We start from the raw sequence: 18,893 nt of genomic DNA, 5'->3' as shown, positions 1-18,893 counted from the left end.
AATAAAAAGAACAAAGTAAGTGTTAAAATAATTTATTTCCTCCCACTGTACACTTCCATTCATACAAGTCCCACTAGGTATCTAGGATGACCAGCTTTAAGAATATTTGTTATTTTTTCAAGATTAACAGCAAGATGAAATTTAGTCGTTAATGAAGTGTTGGTAAAAAAAATAAACAATTTTTAATACAAGATAAAAATGTTTTGCCACACTGAAATTGCTGCAGGCCCAAGAACTGCTTCCCAATTTAATTTGGATTGTAGGATTCCTGTCCTTTGGTTTTCAGAGACTTTTTTTCAAATATGCACCCAAAACCAGAGTTTAAAACAATCGAGAAGTCCTATCTGTTTTTACGTTTCTCTTTTTTGCTTCTGCTGTTTCCAGCACCATTTACAGCTGGTGCTTGCATTGCTTTTGCATGGCCTGTGGCCTTTAAGTGTTCAAACAGTTTATTCCGGGACTGAAATTCACAATTGCAGGTTATACAGTGGATAGGAATATCTTCATTCTGGTAGGAGAAAAAAAAATACAATGCTTCATGTCAGTAGATACTATGGAAACAATAAAACAGTATTTTATTGTTTTACTGGCTAAGGAAGAGTGCATATTAAACAGCAACATTTATTTTCAACAAAGAGCTAACCTCTGAAATGGATAAGCATGAATGATTCATTCAGGAAAATGTGACCACCAACTCTTTTTGAACATCTGAAAAGTGTTTTATGGCAAATAAGCTCTATTCAGCACTCCTTAAGTTCCAAATAGGTTCCTAAATGAACTACGGATCTGCAAGAAAGACTAAGATTTGAAACAGTGTCCCCTAAAACAAAACTATGCATACTAATGTGTTTGTTTAAAGTTGAGTGACAGTCGACATTTCAGAAACAGGACTATGAGTGATGGCATTTTTTTAAAAATCAACATGTATTTCTAACTCTCCTTGTCTGTACATTTCTGTTATTAAGAATGGAAACTGCTTTGGGTAGAAGATGATCATCAGCAGGTCCTTCCAGACCTACTTACAATTTTTTTTTTTTTAAATCTGAATCTAGATCCATCAGCATGTGTATAATAATTAATATTAAAACTGAGCTGTTGTCACTATAGTTGTACATTGCCTAACACAATGGGCTCCAACCTGGCTGAGGCCTCTAGGTGCGACTGAAATTCATGGAGGTTAAGTCCATTAATGGCTATTAGCCAGGGTGGGTAAGGAATGGTGTCCCTAGCCTCTGTTTGTCAGAGGCTGGATATGGATGGCAGGAGAGAGATCACTAGATCATTACCTGTTAGGTTCACTCCCTCTGGGGCACCTGGCATTGGCCGCTATCAGTAGACAGGATACTGGACTGGATGGACCTTTGGTCTGACCCAGTGTGGCCACTCTTGTGTTCTTATGAAACAGTTTCATAGTAATGGCCTACGTATGTTTAAGGAGATAGCCAGGCCATTATTTTTAAAGTAAGCCCTGTTAGGCACGAATGCAGGTTAACTAGGCGGTGGGTCCCCATTGTTCCATGCAAACATATGGCAGCAGCTCATTTCTTTCATTTTACAGCTAGACACCCACACAGAGAGAGAGAGGCCAGAAAACAGATTTAAGTTTAGCTGGATCTAGTCCAAGATCAATGTATGCAGAAGACTGTCCTAGCTGAAGCTGAAATATTTAGCTTTAAACGAAACACCGCTTTTCTCCAAAGAAAAGGTAAGTTGTATCCAATTTCCTTAGGTTTTGGTAAACAGGCATAAACAGGAAGTGTCTTATGGACAAATACATGAAAACACACGGGGAAAAGCAGCTTTTGAGAACTGGAGAAGAATATCAGGAGCTGGAAAACTACCAGACCAAAAGACTTTTGTTTTTATGACAGTGTACTGTTTACCAGCCATTGAGAATCTGTAGTTTGAAATACTTTCCACATACCTTATCTTGAAGCTCTGAAGTTACCTTAACAGATTTTTTTGTATCCTTGGCTCTCTTTCCTTTAGGCTTAGGGATGCTGAAAAGACAAGACAGTTTAAGATTTCAGATTACCTTTGTCACACTGAACCAAGTTTTTCAGTGAACACATTTAACAGGATTGATAGTTTTAAATTACTAAGGCTTTTAAATCTCATGGTCCACTGACTTCAATGGGTACTGGACTGGGACTTAAATGGGCCAAAAAGTTAATTTATTTTTTTAAAATAAAATTTGCACAAACTAGCATTTAAGGCACTTTCAGTTCAGTTTTTTGGTCACCATTAATTTCTGTTTAATAATCTTTTGTGAGTGATTCACTACTTTGAGGGTTCCCTCCCACCTTGCGCAGTTATTCTAATGGAAGTGACTGCTGTAGTTAAAAGTGCATACTGTTCTCCATTCTAACCCATTTCAGACCATTGGAATGTTCTGAAACTTTTGCCTGTGGGACTGAAATATATATTCCAGGCTTGGCATTTGTCCAAAAGTGAATTTTATTGTATTCATAAGCACAAGTTCTGAGCAAAACTGTTCAACTGTTTGAGAACAAGTTGGGGAAATAAAATGTACTTTACCCCATTACAATTCTGTTAGATTTTTTTTAATGCTGACCAGTTAAAGTGCTGAAACAGCTGGAGTTAGGCATTAGACCAGCTCCTAGCAGTAGGGAAGGCCAGAAGTGCTCTGTGTGCTGGCCCTGCCACAAGCTCCGGCTATGCAGCTCCCATTGGCCGGGAACCATAGCCAATGGGAGCTGCGGGGGTGGCGCCTGTGGGCACGGTCAGTGAGCAGATCCCCCTGGCCCCTCTGCCTAGAAGCTGCAGGGACATGCCAGCCACTTCTGGGGAGCACCCCCCCCCCCAAGGTAAGTGCCACCCCACAGCCCAACTCCTTACCCCTCCTATACCCAAACTGCCCCAGCAGCTGCTTGATCTCAGGCAGCCCTGGAGCCAGCCATAGCGGGTGCTGCAAATGTCACAGAATCTGTGACACACGTGCAGCTTTATGCATAACTTTCAACACAGCTTCACAGGAATGTCTTCCTGCTGCTAAACTGTTTGCATAAAATTTTCCATATAAGTGTTTGCACATCACAATACTCAAAGACACGAGAACTGGCAAAAGTGGTGTTTAACTGTGCAGTATCTTGAATAAAGGGTCACTTTCCACAGTGGAAGGAGGTAAATAACGGATCCCCCAAGGCTCTGTAATGGGACCAGTGCTGTTCAACATATTAATAAATGATCTGGAAAAGGAGGTGAATAGTGAGGTGGAAAAGTTTGCAGATGATACAAAATTACTCAAGATAGTTAAATACAAATCTGAATGTGAAGATTTACAAAGGGTCCTCACTAAACTGGGTGATAAAATGACAGATGAAATTCAGCATTGATAAATGCAAAGTAATGCACATTGGAAAACAATCCCAACTTTACATACAAAATGGTGGGGTCTAAATTAGCTGTTCCACTCAAAGAGATCTTGAAGTTATCATGGATAGTTCTCTTAAAACATCTGCTCAATGTGCAGCGGCAGTCAAAAAAAGCTAACAAATGTTAGGAACTGTTAGGAAACAGATGATATAGAAATATATGATGGCACTACTCCCACATGTTCAATACTGTGTGCAGTTGTGGTTACCCCATCTTAAAAAAGATGTATTAGAACTGGAAAATGTACAAAAAAGGGCAACAAAAATTATTAGGGATATTGAACAGCTTCCATATGAGGACAGATTAAGAAAACTGGGACTGTTCAGCTTCAAAAAAGAGGCGAGTAAGGGGGGGACATGACAGTCTACAAAATCATGAATAGTGTGGAGAAAGTGAATGAGGAAGTCTTATTTACCCCTTCACATAACACAAGAACTAGGGGTCACCCAATATTAATAGGCAGAAGGTTTAAAACAAACAAAAGGAAGTACTTCTTCACATACAGTAGTCAACCAGGGGATTTTGTAGCCAGCAGATATTGTGAAGGCCAAAAGTATAACTGGATTAAAAAAAGAACTAGGTAAATTCATGGAGAATAGGTCCATCAATAGTTATTAGCCAAGATGGTCACGGACGAACCCTGGGTATCCCAAAGCCTCTGACTACCAGAAGCTGGTACTGGACAAGAGGAGATTGATAACTCAATAATTGCCCTATTCCATTGATTCCCTCTGAAGTAACTGGCACTGGCTACCATCAGAAGATGGGATATGGGGATAGATGGACCATTGGTCTAACCCAGTGTGGCCATTCTTATGTTAAATAGTTGCTACTGATGGAATATTTCATGTAAGTTACTATTTGAAATGCATAAATGTATGATTTGTACAGTTTTTCCACTAAGCTTGTTTTTTAAACATTTAAAACTTTTGTTCCACTTGCTCCAGCCAAAAACTAAGACGGTAAACAGAGTTCTAATTTTACAGGAGGAGTCAAAAATGAGTACTTTAGTATAAACAAAATTGCTGCCTGTAACCAACTGCAGTGGTTCTCAACCAGGAGTACATGTACCCCCTGGGGGTACGCAGAGGTCTTTCAGGGATACATCAAGTCACCTAGATATTTGCCTAGTTTTACCACCAGGCTACATAAAAAACACTAGCCAAGTCAGTACAAACTAAAACTGCATACTTGTTTATTCTCTATATATTATACACTGAAATGTAAGTACAATATTTATATTCCAATCGATTTATTTTATAATCATATGGTAAAAATGAGAAAGTAAGCAAATTTTTCAGTAACTGTGCTGTGATTCTTTTGTATTTTTATATCTGATTTTGTAAGCAAGTAGTTTTTAAGTGAGGTGAAACTTGGGGTATGCAAGCCAAATCAGATTCCTGAAAGGGGTACAGTAGTCTGGAAAGGCTGAGAACTACTGCCTTACTGTGGTGACACTTTGGATAACTATGAAGAATATTGTTATAATTAATGCACAGAACCACTCATCAAGTTGCTACACAGTTAATAGAATGAGGTTTTTAAAGGCACAAACATGAGTTAAGTGCCTAACTCCCATTTGTGCCCCTGCCACTTTCCCCTGTAAAGACATTATAAAATCCAGTTGTTAACAGCAAAACAAAGAAATATTATTTACAAGATTACCATGTTTGTTAACAAGAAGGTTTGTCTGGATACTGGTTGTTTATTAAGTGTGGGGTATTTATTTGCAATCTAAACCCAATGCCAAGTTAGGAACCAATTCTAATTTATATCAGTTTTACTCTGCCATAACTCAAATTCAACGGAGTAGCTTTCAGTTTATACTGGTGAGAAAATTCAGGCCTTTAAAACATGGACTATTAAACTAAAGAATGCAACGAAGTGATGCTGTTACCTTTTTGCTTCGCTTTTTGGTTCATTAACTTCATCTACAGCTTCTGTAGCACTTGCTTTTTCAGAAGCAGTATTTCTTTGGCCAACATTTTCCAATTCTTCTGTTATGCTGTCCTCCCGGTCTGCACTGTCAGCTTCTTTTTGTTCAACTGTAGCATCCACCGTAGCGTCTTCATACGTCTGTCCAAAGAAAAAATGTGTATTTATTGCTCGAGATAATTAGCTGGCAACTGTGTGTACAGTTATTGCAGATTTAACAATTAAACAATTTGCCTCAACGAAAATCTAGCATGTCTGTTTTTACACTGATGTTTTGTGAGAGATGCAGTGAGGTGAAAAGAACTGAAGTTTTGGCTGTGACATTTTGAGAAAGAATCGGCCTGTGATGAAGAGAAGAGAGCCAAAGAGTCTTTATCAAAGGTCTAAGAGGTACAGCTCAGACTCTGCTGGAACCCATAGCACATAGCCATTAAGGCATAAAGAAGGGAGGATGGAATGATCTTGTCCCTTCCAACCCTGATATCTAGGATTCTATACATCGAAACAGCTAACTTTATTTTTTTGTAATTTTTTTATTAGGTGATTCTATCAGGACCATTATTAAAGTTGCCTGATACTTCCCATTAGAAAACCTTGTTTTCAATTGCTTATGACTGCCAAACTTAAGCATTCAGCTGAAATTTTCCATGCCAGGTGTTTGCCTCAGGAAAATTTCAGCCAAATTTCAGCAACTGTTACCCAGATCAACAAGGGTCAAGGAGATCTGAGGCAACCAGATAAAGGATTTTCTCAACCTTCTAAACACTGAAAGGGTAACAATTAGAATTGTGTTGGGTGGAAGTGGGGTGCTGGGAGAAGAGAGAAGGAGAATCAATACATTAGTTACTTTACTAAACTCAGACAAAAGTAGCTTACCAAGATTGCAAGTAAACTAGAGCTACAAGAGAACCTCACTAATCTTCACTGATGTGGAAAGGCCCAGTACAGTTACTGAATTTTGTGGATTACTGAGTGCTGTTTGCAAGGTTAGTGCACAGTACTATGCTTCTCTTGGGGCCAGTGGATTAGCAGCAATTCACTTCTGGCACTCAGAACTGCCTCTCTCAATCTTAAAAATAGAAGATTATATATTGGACAATAGTTGGCCATATTGTCAGAGTTGAGTGATGGTTTTCTGAACAACACGCATCCAACAGTTTCCTGAATGGAAGGCAGCAACTTGTTCTAGTTGAGAGAAAGGATGGTCCGGTGGTTAGGGCATTAGACTAGGATTTACGATATTTGAGTTCAGTTCCCTGCACTGCCACAGACTTACTGTGTAACCACGGGCAAGCCACATCAAAAACCACAGCGCAGACAGGCTGTCTGTCAAATAGCACTGTGGTTTAGCACTGTGACTAATAGCACTGCCCTACCTCACAGGGGTGTTGACAGGATAAATGCACCGAAGATTGTGAAGTGCTCAGATACTAGAATAATGGGGGTTATACAAGTACCTAAGTTAAAACAGATATGGAGTCAGAGTGTCTTTGAAATCAATGGACTCATTGAGAAATACACCAGTCAATTAGATGTAATAAATTTAACAGCTTTTCCCAGTCTCTTGAATTCCTAATCCCCTCTGTTTTTTGAGGCTACTGGAAAGCTAGGTCATAAGACCACAAATAGCTAACCAAGTCTTACATAGTTTCTTTAGATTTTCAACAGAGCCACAGAAAGATTTTGCATAAACTCCATACCGTCATCATTTTATGTTTCTTTTTCTTCTTCTTGGAGAGTCTGTAAAGGTAAAAGTTGAATACATTTTTAGATTCTAAAATATAATATTGGCAAAAGGTCAAAAACCAATAATTCTATGCTACATGTTAAGTAATAGTGGTTCTGATCTCACTTGTATCACAAATGCAACAAGAAGTCATGGCTAGAAAAACAACACTGTCAGAGTCCTGAAGTGAAAACAGTTCACTGTTTTGTGCACTGTTTAGGGTATTTAGTGACATCTCTATAGATTTCTTGCTCAAACTGAATCTGAAAACCCTGATCCTTAATGATTGGACATTCAGAAACCAGCTTAATCATAAGCATAGTACAGCTTTTAAAAATATGCTATATCTTGCATAAACTAGCTTCCAATTAACTGAAGCAAACAAGTTTTCTAGGCTAGTCATAGTGCCTGACAGACAATGCTGTACCTACACAACCAACACTCTGTCTGTAACAAGATCTCCTCCTTCAAAATATTAACATCTTTGCTTTGCCTTGACATTTACTTTCTATAAAGCCAGAAGATAAGTAGTGGGAGATCATTGTCCTACAACAGTCTATTCCAATGATATAATTAAAAATCTACTTTTTTGTTGGGACTTTGGTGCAAACAGCTATTTTAACAACTTGTGCAGTACAATTAAATGAGTCCTGATGTGATCATATGCCTATCCCAGGGCCTTATTTCAGAGCCTCATAAAGACCACTATTATGTATCCTAACTTTAACAAATGCTATAGTAAGTGTAAGCAATCTATTTTTAAGGTACTTCTGTTTGGGTGTTTCTTCCATTTCTTCATCATCTTTGGTATTCACTCCATTTTTGTCATCTGTAGATACAGAAAATTCCTCCTCCTCCTCCTCCAGCTGTTGCCGTAACAATGCTACCATCTCTCGGTGCTTCTTTGACTTTTCATGGTTCTTCATTCTATGAAGAGCAGTAGATAATTACTAGATTCTATGAATCGTGCAATTGTTCCTCTAAGCAAATTTTGTTTCATTTACATATAAAGGTCTCTGATCAATGACAATGGTTAATTCCTTTCAGTGTTCAGAGTAGGAATTTCTAATATAAAAAATACCTACTTGAATGAAAAGGGGTTGAGCCTTTCAAAGCCACCTAGAACATGTGGATGCCCAAATGCCATTACAATGGATTAACTTTAATGGATATTGGGTGCCCAGATAACCTAGGTGAATCTGAAAGTGTCCAAGCTTTTCAAAGAAACAAAAAACTTACGCTTTCTCGGTCTTCAAGGATTTGTCACAAGCAGGGCAGTACAAGTCATCATAAAATTCAGCATCTTCAGCTTCATCACTCAGTTTATCTGAAAAGGGAAGGGGAAGGAAATTGGCTCAGTGATTCTTAGGAGATACTGAGTAATTAAAGACACAACAATGCCCATTCAAGCCCTTTAGGATTACTGAAGTGTGCAGAGTGATAAGAACTCTTTCCCTAAATAATTTGTTCCTTCCCCGCAAAACCACAAATAAGCATCTATTACTAACATGAAGATAAGTGTTCAAAAGGAGAACAGAACACTATGGGACTAAACTTTTTCCTTAAATATCTCAATTGAAGTGAGTGATGTATGCCAGCAGCAAATCCAGACTTAAGCCTTGAGGATTTAAATGCAGCTGTATGGTTATGTACATACAAATATGGAGCAACTGCAAGGTCTTTTTATAGGTATCAAATCAAAAATATATTAACAGACCCTTACCATCTATTCCTTCTCTTGGCTCCTGTTCCTCTTTTTCCTCTTCATCATCAGATCCATCTCCAAATTCCTTTTCATACTGTGCTTCCATCTGCTGCAATTCTCTCTCTAGATCAGACATAGTTATCCAGCTCTGCTCTTTATATTGCTCACCAAGCCTTTAAGCAGAATAAAACAACTTTTTATATTTCAGAAAATTAAGTGGTAACAGTATTTTATTTAAGGGTCATTATTTGGTCATGTTCACTTATTTAAAAAGAAGGAAACCCCCTAGCTGTCTTGTCTCAACCAAATGCAACACACACCAGTAACTACAGTTTCTTTGTAGGGACTGGAAAACTGAGCCAATACGGTCTGATTTATATAACTACCGTACAATTACTCCTCAACAGTTAAAAAGAAAAAAGAAAAGGAGTACTTGTGGCACCTTAGAGACTAACCAGTTTATTTGAGCATGAGCTTTCGTGAGCTACAGCTCACTTCATCGGATGCATAGCATATCGTGGAAACTGCAGAAGACATTATATACACACAGTTTCCACGATATGCTATGCATCCGATGAAGTGAGCTGTAGCTCACGAAAGCTCATGCTCAAATAAACTGGTTAGTCTCTAAGGTGCCACAAGTACTCCTTTTCTTTTTACGAATACAGACTAACACGGCTGTTACTCTGAAACTCCTCAACAGTTGTACTTCAGCTATTCAGATCTTCATTCCAATTGCCTCCTGCACTCAATTTTCAAGCTCTTTGTCTGCAGCAAAACCACCACTTGGGCTTCATTACCTTCAGTGGAAAACAAAAATCCACTCTATTAAAAACATCCAAAAACAATGAAAGTGGGCCTCTGGATTTTCTGGAAAGAAGAGTGGTTAAATATTTAAGCTCCTTTCTCTGCTTCTTTCTAGATCGGCAAGGCTTTTATGCCAAGAATATATTTTGCGTTTACAGTGAGAGAATCCCAGCCCCCTGCTCCTCATTCACTCTTGAAATATAAACAAAATATATTGCATTTAGCCCAGGGACAGTATTTCTTTCTGAGCTGTGGAGAGCGAAAGACGAGAGAGAGAGAAAGGTCAGGAATGAAGGGCAAAAAGGCTTTTCCCCCTCCCCAAATTTACCTTCTAGCAGTTTGAGTTTAACAGCTCATTCTTTTATGCAAGTTTGTTCCTTTCATTTAAAATGAATATCAAGAATTTTAGTTAACATGCAGATATTCGGAGTTGATACAAATCATCACAGGCTAATAAACGCCTCACCTTCAGAAGTATGGATTACTACCGAATGAGAAGCACCCTTTCCTCTCAAGTTAAATCAACCGTTAATCAGTCCTGTACATTGTTTCCACAGCTAAAATTTACCATGTTCTAAAGTGTTCCCAAAGTTTAAGAAACAAATTGGGGTATGAAGTTTATATTGTGCGATATTCTTGGCATGATGGTAAGCTAGTTAGTATATTTGTCATAAAACAACACTACCAAGCAGTTGGGCAAGTGTAGCTTTTAAGTGGTCTTAAAGTATAGTCCCATGCAAAGCACACTGAATTCTAGACTAGATTACTGAAAAGGTACAGGTCACACAGCCAAAGTACAAATCCAAGGAAAATGGTTGCAAACATCAATCAAACAGATGAAAAAAAGGCTTTTAATCACCATTGCCATGACGGATACAAAATGTCCCTCAACTGTGATAAAGGAATGACAGATCCCCTTAAAAAGTAACGGAACTTTCACCACCACCCGCTTCACTTATCCTCAGCATCCTTCTGCCAACCTGCTACCTCTGTCTTTTGGATTATCTGACATTGAAGACTTTAGCAACAATAAAATACTGATTATTAAAACTTATTTCATATTTCTTTACTACCCACAAGGTGTTGGGTACAAGGAGGATTGTCTCTGCCATGAGCAGCTCAGTCTTCAAATCTCAGACTTAAGGACAAAAGTTAGAAATGCCAACATTTACTCTTTAAAACAATGTAAGCTGCAGGTGGTAAAAATATGACCCAATATGAATCTCCCATGATTATTTCTCAGTTTCAAAAATGCTTCCTTCAATATTTACATACTTAGCTTGTTTGAGTTTTTGCTGTCTCCGGAGCTCCTCTGCTTTTCTAGCTTTTTCTGCATTCTGTTCCTCTATGAGTTTTCTGTGTGCCTGTACTCTCTTATCTCTTTTACGAATAAAAGCCACTAGCTGACGAACCAGTTCATTCCTCTCCTTTCTTGCTTTGTCTCTAGTTTTCTTGTTCTCTTTCTCCATAGCTCGTTTCTCCCAACGGTTTGATGCCTGCCGTGTGTCATACTCCTCTTTCCAAGCAAAGTTCTTTTGAGTACAGAAACTCTGCCAGTAAGCATAAAAAGGATGGACTACCTGTTGGAAAAAAGGGAATTGGCAAAAGTTATAAGACATCACATTGAAAAAAAGCAACCAAAGACTATTTAGATTTTCATAGCTATACAAAAAGAAAAGGAGTACTTGTGGCACCTTAGAGACTAAAATTTATTTGAGCATAAGCTTTCGTGCACTACAGCTTACTTCTCACTAAAGCTTATGCTCAAATAAATTTGTTAGTCTCTAAGGTGCCACAAGTACTCCTTTTCCTTTTGTGAATACAAACTAACACAGCTGCTACTCTGAAACCTGTCATTACGCATAGATATACAAACTCCAAAGCCAGAAGGGACCCTTATCTCATTTGACTTCCTGTATACACAACCCATATAATTTTTTCCAGAAGCTGGATTAAAGCAGGTCTTTTAGATAGATATCTAATCTCATTTTAAAGACTCCAAGCGGTGCTGAATACACCACTTCTCAGGGTAAACTGTTCCATTGTTTAACTACCCTCACTGGTAGAAAATTGCATCTACGTTCAAGATCGAATTTGCTTAACTTGAACTTCCAGCCACTGGATCTTGTTATGCCTATTGAAAAGCCCCCACTAATCAGATATCTTGTGTGTGTATATACACACCTATACACAGTGATCAAGTCACCTCTCATGTTCTCTTAACGTAAACAGATTGAGTTTCTTAAGCTTCACATCGTAAGGCTTTCTTTTCTCCAAACCCTGGATCATTGTTGTGGTTCTCTTTTGAACGCTCTCTGGTATTTACATGCGCTTGAAACACAGACACCAACACTGGACATAGTATCCTACTACTGGCCTTACCACGACCACTATGTAGAAAAGCAAGATTATTTCCCTATTCCCCTTTTTATATATCCAAGGATCACACTAGCCCTTTTAGCCTCAGCATTTCTGAGTGACTGCTGTCCAAGACGGTTTCCTACCCTGTTGGCGTAAACTGCACTCTTGTTCCCTGGTGTGTTATCTTGCATTTAGCTGAATTAAAATGTATTTTGTTTGACTGTGGACCATTTAACCAGGTGACTCAGATGATTCCATAACAGTCATCAATCTTCATCACTACTTATTACCCGACCAATCTGTGTCATCTGCAAATGTAACCAGCAAAGATTTCATATCTAAATTGTTGATAAAAATATTGAATAGCACTGAACCAAGAACTGATCCTTGAGGGACTCTGCTAGAAAACTGCATCACTCATTGATGTCTCCCCACTAACAAGTACATTTTGAGATCTGTCAATGAGCCAATTTTTAATCCATCTCTGATGTATGCCATTAGTTCCATATACAAGTTTTTAAATCCAGATGTCATGCCTTGGAGAAATCCAAGATATTTCTTACTATGTGGAAAAAGATTTAAAATTTTACTGAAGCCGAGTTCATATGAAGTGAATTTTAAAAAGCTGCCATTGGCCTGTGATATCAGTAAGGGGGTAGGTCTTTGGCCCAACAAGGGATAAGATGGTAGTAAAACCCCTCTTCACTGTTACAATAGTAACCAGTTAAGCATCATCCAGGTTTTTCTGTAAAGATTTTGCTGGCAACTCCCACTGTAACTACCACCATTTAAAAAAAAGTCTTTTTAACCATTTAAGGAGATGGAAAAAACAAAAAACAGAAAACCTCCCACAGTTTAAGCATCTGAAATGAAAATCACTAAGCCTTTTATTGTGGCAATATCCAATATTCCTTTTCCCTCGAGAGAGTTATTTAAGTGGAGCTTTTCCCTATGACAGTCTTAGATGGTATTCACTGCCCTTTCCGGAGGTAGCAAGAAGAGGTTAGTTTAAATGGTCTTGAATTGTTGCTGCTGCTTTTGGAAGACCAATGCTGTTTCCTCCTTTAAGACAAAAGGCTCACATGGGGAGAGAAAAAAAATAGCAAATATAAAAAATATAGCTTGTCTCCGGTGCTGATTTTCACTTGCAACCGTGCTGATGGAGAAACACAGACCTAGCACATGGTCTTATTAGCTAACTCATACCAGCTTCGGGCTGTTTAAGACCTTGCTTTTAGCTGGCCTCTCCGGCCACAGGTTCACAGAAGTGCTGAGAAAGCTGGCCAAGACTGCACCTAAGTCCAACTCTCAGAAAACAGAAGGCAGAGATAGATAGGAAAGAGGAGAAATAAGGTGGAGGAGGACAGTGACAGAGGAATGGGGTGACAACAGGCACCCAAGGTTCACACTCCAGGTTCACACCAGCTTTAGCCAAGGCTGCTTAAAGCGGCATATCACCTGGTTCCATCTTTCTGGCCCAGTCTGGTCAGAATGCCTTTCAGGATCAGGATGAAGGCCCAACAATGTCATGGTGGATCTCAAGGTCCCAGGAAATGGTAGCATTGGCAGTCAATGTTAAAAATTGTTTGCTTTAATCCATGGCTCCCACAGTTTCCATTTAGTGACCCCAGATAAACAAGGTCAAAGAAGATGTGTCAACCTCATTCCATGAAAACACTTTGGTGATTCACCCATAAACATTTCCTCCCATTTCTACAATTTTCAGCTCATTATGCGAACCCATGACTTTACTCGCAGCCTTGAAGGCCCCTTATCACAGTCCAGTTTGTAACAGGCTATTTGTCTCCAACTTCTACTGACTTTCATAAACAATTTTCTCTAATAGTCTGTGTTAGGACTTTGATTATCTTGGGCAATTTAGAGTACACGTCTCTGAACAGGCGGCTAGAAGGTACATTAATATACACAGTGAAAATAGTGTTACTGAAAATCACACTTCACTGGAGTATTTTGTCCCTGTTTTCATACTAATTTTCATCGGATTTGTACAAAATATGTACAAATTACTCAACTGATTAAGAGTATAATATCATTTAAATTTTAAGAGGAAGTATTACAAAGATAAAAGCAAGAAGGAACAGACTAGAATATGTATTTAGGGCATGGCAGAATGAAAGGATCAGCCTCTGGGAGAGGAAGTGAGAAATGACAGAACAGAACAGTTGGGAGTATTATGGAAATATAAAGCGGGGTCATCACCATGAAAAGCCTTAGATGGCAGGAGAGTTTTCAGCAGAAGTCACAATTGTTGGTTATCCACTATCTCTTGGGTATTTTGTGTTATGCAGTCAGCAAGTTTTATTTTTGTTATTGTGGTTTAACAAAAAGGAAAAATTATAAAAGAGACTGTATTTTGTGTTAATAAATAGTTACCACATCTTCAGGTATTCCTTGCTGTAATACATAGCACTTCAGAACACTGGCAAGGCTGGTTTCAATCAGACATCAAGAATTAAATCTATCCTTTTATTTCTTAAGCCTAGTCTACACTTTAAACATTACTGCTATAACTAAGCCAGTAATGGGTGTGATTTTTTAACCAACATAAATATGCCAGTATAAGGAGCTTTTTTTCCAGTGTATTCTATTTCACTTCACTGAACAGGAATAAATTATACTGATACAAGCACTTTTATACTGGTATAACTGCATCTACACTAGGGGTTTTGACACTTAACTATGTCAGTATAGGTACATTGGAGAAAGGTTTAAGTATACACAAGGCATTAAATAAGAGCTTTTGGTAGGGCAGGGAAGGCTTTATGTACACATTGGACCAGATTCAACTCTCAATAATGTCAATGGGAGCCTCTCTTCTGATTTCAAATGGAAATGGATTAAGCCCCAATTCCTAGTGATATTACGGTGTAACAAGTAGTTTAGACTTCTAAACATTATATATCTTACCTTATCATAATCACTTTGAGAGTATCCAAAAGTAGGGAATTCTTCAATATCTTCCTGAGATATATATTCCATCTCTTCCTTTGCAATATTTTCAAAAACTTGACGATAGACTGCAAAGAACCCCTGAAATACACACCATTGTTACTGAGGAATTAATTGTATGCCTATGCAACTAAAGAATTAAAATGATCAACTTCAGAGAAAGATCACTATTTAAATTCTACAGTAACAGTTTTAAGTCAAAATAAAGACTTTGTATACCAAAATAAGTGATTATGCCAGGCTCTAGGAGCCCTTCCAATTTTTAAAATTAAAAAAAAAAAATCATAATCAACTAATACAAATATTGGGTCCATTGTGACCCAGGCAGTTGTGATGGACTAAGGCAGGAGAGAATTCCAAAGACAAGAACTGTCTACCAGCAGTTCCATTATTATAAATTAAGGGTGTTCCAGCTCACTGCAGCTATGGCAGTACCACAGGGAGATGGGCAATCTCTCAGGCAGGCATGTTCCAAACCATTTGGGCCTTTTTAGATCAACATCAACACCTTAAACTCCACCTGGAAGTTAAATGGCAGCAAGTGCATACCCCAGAGCACTGGCATAATGCTGCTTTTTATATCCTAAAGCATTCCAACTTGTGAAACATCTCAGCATAATAGGATTGCCCAGTGAAAGCAAAGCGCCTGGGGATGTATTACATATAAAGTGTTGTTATATAATTGTGCGGCAATATTGATTAAGGGGACATTTAAAACTGACTAAATATCCAATGTATGTTTTCCTCCCCCACCCCCTTTTTTAAAGTTTACCGTAAACATTTTTCTACTTATGTTCAGTAATTTTAAGAATGGTGTATCAATGCACCAATTTACTTCCATCACTTTTTTTTTTTTTTTTTTTTTAAGAAGTTTTAACTTGACTCAGTAGAGAATCAGTTCATTACCTCTTCATCATCACCATATCCAGAGTAACAGTTAACAGTGAAGTAGCGCAGCAGATCCAAACTATCATCTTGATACTCTCCATCAACCCCTCCTTTCAGCAGAGCTTCCCTGTGGTTATCATACCTAGCAGAAAACAGCACCAAGAACACATATAACTTAAGACAATCACAGAGATGAAAACTCAAGGTAGTGGGGGACCTTCCAGTTGTTCATGGAATACCTATTACTTTTACTGTAATTCTTTTGGGAGAAAATTATCTAACATGTTTGAATAAGATGTTTCTTAAGGATTCCAAGAATGTGAATTACAGGTTCTACAGATCTCTAAAACACATTCTCCAAGCCCTCCCCACTTTTATGCTAGTGTATGCCATTTGTTCTTTTAGTATGTGAAAAAGTGGAAATAGTGCTTCCTGAAAAAGTAGCTAAACATATGAAGCAAGCAGCTCATAGTTATCCAAGGAGGGAAAAAAGGGTGCATGCAACTATAAACCTGGGACACTCATACCTGAGAGAGAACCAGAAGCAAAAGCTATTTAAAAACACAACAAATCGATCAAGGAACACAATTTTTAAAAGCTGATTTCAAGTGTTCTTTGTTACAAGAATACAACTAATGTGTTCTGTAGCTGTAAACCTGGGACCTAACAGTTGTATACATCGTTATTAGTGAGAGGAAACTCATCTGGCTGTTATCCTCTAAAATCTCAGTCCAGACTACCAACACAAGGAAATCACAAATGATTTCAATGGGAGTCCTGCCTAAAACAGGAATGCAGAATCAGGCCCTTTGTTAGATTGTCTTTTCTGCCCCACTGGCAGACAAATATTACCTACCAAGCTCTTTCTTGAGGATCACTCAGTACATCATATGCTGCTTGGATTAATTTGAACTGTTCTGCTGCTTCATCGGCATTTTCTAGATTTTTGTCTGCAATAGAAGTCATTACAATTAAACCATAAAAATCATAGCAACAGCCGGGGCTCATGTCACAAAGTAATTATTTAGGAAATCAGACAAATGAAGAAAAAAAGTCAATTCAGAACGACAACTTAAGGCCCTTATTGGATGTAGTGGGTACACCACAACTGACTAAAATACAAGTGCTGATCCAGCTTCATCATTCATTAATGTTTCTCCTTCCACCATCTCTCTGCCAAATTAACAGCCACATTAAGAACAAGTCTGGAGAATTAATATTTAAGTATAACTTGAAGTGATACTGCTGCACATAAACAAACAGTTAAAGGAACAATGTCAATTTCAATAAGAATTACAAAATAGTTTCAGATACTACACCTGACCCTGAGTCTTCCTGACAACTTTTGTGCTTTTAGAATAAAGTTTTCCTATTTAAAAAGAAAGTGTACTCTTCCCTGTTACAGGCTGACATAACCATGCAAACAAGGGAAACTGACTATCCATAAAGTGACACTGAGCTCACAAAGCAAACAAGAAAAATACAAAAGATATTCTGAAAAGTCATCCTATGTGCTGTCTGGAAGGAATTGCTCCACAGGAATTGCTCAAACTGGCAATGACCTTGGGGAGATTTTGCCTTCCTCTGCAGCATGGGACACTTGCCAATATCATCTAGATGTATCTCACTTAATCAATCCCCTGTCATTGCAGAGGCCTTGGATACTGGCACACCTTGGTCCCTCTTATTCTCTGCCTGTGGCACATACCAGTCTAGTCTCCTGGGGGCTGTACTACTGTGGTTCAATTTCGGTTGCTGGGGTTAGTGTGCAGGTGCACGGTGGTGGCCTGTGATATACAGGAGATCAGTCTAGATCTGGGGGCCTCTTCCGGCCTTAACCTCCGTGACTTGCGATGCTACCTGTACGCCCGCTAGGTACCAAGCCAGGGCGTCTTTCAGGGTGAGGCTGGCCCTCTAAAGCAGAGATGAAGGGGAAGGGCCCCGGGAAGCCCGTGTCCTCCCTGCCCACACGCTTACTGCTGCTCTTCCAAGAGGACGGGGCAGCAGGAAACCAGGGGAAACGTGGCTGGCGGGTGAGCCAGGAGACATACCCGTGAGATGGCAGCACTCCGCGGGCGCCCCGCCCCGAACCCACATACCTGAGCGATGCCTCAAGGGGCGGTGGGGAAATGCGCGGCCTCAACAGCCCGGCCAGGCGATGGGAACCCCGGGCTCAGCCAATGGGACACGGGAGCCGGGCTGGGGCGCAGGGTCTGGCCCCGCAGAGTCCCCGGAGCCCCGCGCGGCTGCGTCCGCCGCCCACCTGCCCTCAGCCTGCCCTCTCCGAGCGGGGAACGCCGGCACGGCCGTTCCCGGCTATGCTGCGGGCCGGCCCGGCCTGGAGGAGCGAGCCACGGCGGCCCCGAGCCCGGCGTACCTGGGTGCCAGCGCAGCGCCAGTCTCCGGTACGCCCGCTTCAGCTCCTCGTCGGAGGCGTCGCGCGCCAGCCCCAGAACCTCGTAGTGACACTTCATCGCGGCGCGCGGAACCCGAGGAGCCGGCTCGGCTCCGCGCGGCGGGGACACCAGCCGGCCTCGCCGCCGGCAGCGCACAGGGCGGGGCCGGAAGGAGCGCACAGGCCATAAAGAGACTAGGCCACCACCCGGGGGGGCGTGGCCAGGAGGGAGCTGTCCAGGGGGCGGGGCCAGAGGGGCAGGGGGCGGGGCCACGGGAGACCTTTTATCGGGGCGGGCCGGGATGGAATGTTACGTAGTGGGTGAGAGGCCGTTGGGGGGATGGAATGTTAGGCGGGTGAAGGTTCTTGGCAAGTGGAAGCCTTTTGGTAGGGTGGCATGTCAGGGGGAGACAGTTCCCTGGCAGTTGGCTAATAGAGATTGGGCCCTGGCAGAGGGTGACCAGATGCCCTGATTTTACAGGGGCACTCCTGATATATGGGGCTTTGTCTTACACAGGTGCCTTTTACCCCCACCCGTCTCCTGGCTGGATTTTTAGTAAAAGGTTAAAACCAAAAGGTATGGAATGTCCTACAGCTTGGGGCTGTTTGTCCTGTCACGCACATCTAATTAACTTGTACTAGAAACTGGGTGTTCTCTAATTGCCTATTGCAGGTTTATTTTCACCTTCTTTAAGGGTAGCTGGTATTGG

The 18,893-nt window shown here is 40.2% G+C and overlaps 1 protein-coding gene across 1 annotated transcript; it reads right to left on the bottom strand.

Moving 5' to 3' along the window:
- Window positions 1-58: 58 nt before the first annotated feature.
- Window positions 59-18,342, bottom strand: DNAJC21 (DnaJ heat shock protein family (Hsp40) member C21). Its single transcript, XM_074952453.1, has 12 exons — window positions 18,166-18,342; window positions 16,645-16,738; window positions 15,807-15,930; window positions 14,859-14,981; window positions 10,845-11,149; window positions 8,781-8,935; window positions 8,297-8,384; window positions 7,826-7,984; window positions 7,032-7,071; window positions 5,294-5,472; window positions 1,925-2,000; window positions 59-508 (listed from the first exon to the last, which is right to left on the bottom strand). Exons 1-12 carry the CDS (start codon window positions 18,260-18,262, stop codon window positions 341-343), a joined length of 1,608 nt encoding a protein of 535 aa, XP_074808554.1. The 5' UTR covers window positions 18,263-18,342; the 3' UTR covers window positions 59-340.
- Between the last annotated feature and the right edge of the window lie 551 nt (window positions 18,343-18,893).

The sequence above is a fragment of the Natator depressus genome, chromosome 5 (genome assembly GCF_965152275.1).
Source record: "Natator depressus isolate rNatDep1 chromosome 5, rNatDep2.hap1, whole genome shotgun sequence".
Classification (NCBI taxonomy): Eukaryota; Metazoa; Chordata; order Testudines; family Cheloniidae; genus Natator; species Natator depressus.
This window is presented reverse-complemented; position numbering and strand designations above follow the sequence as displayed.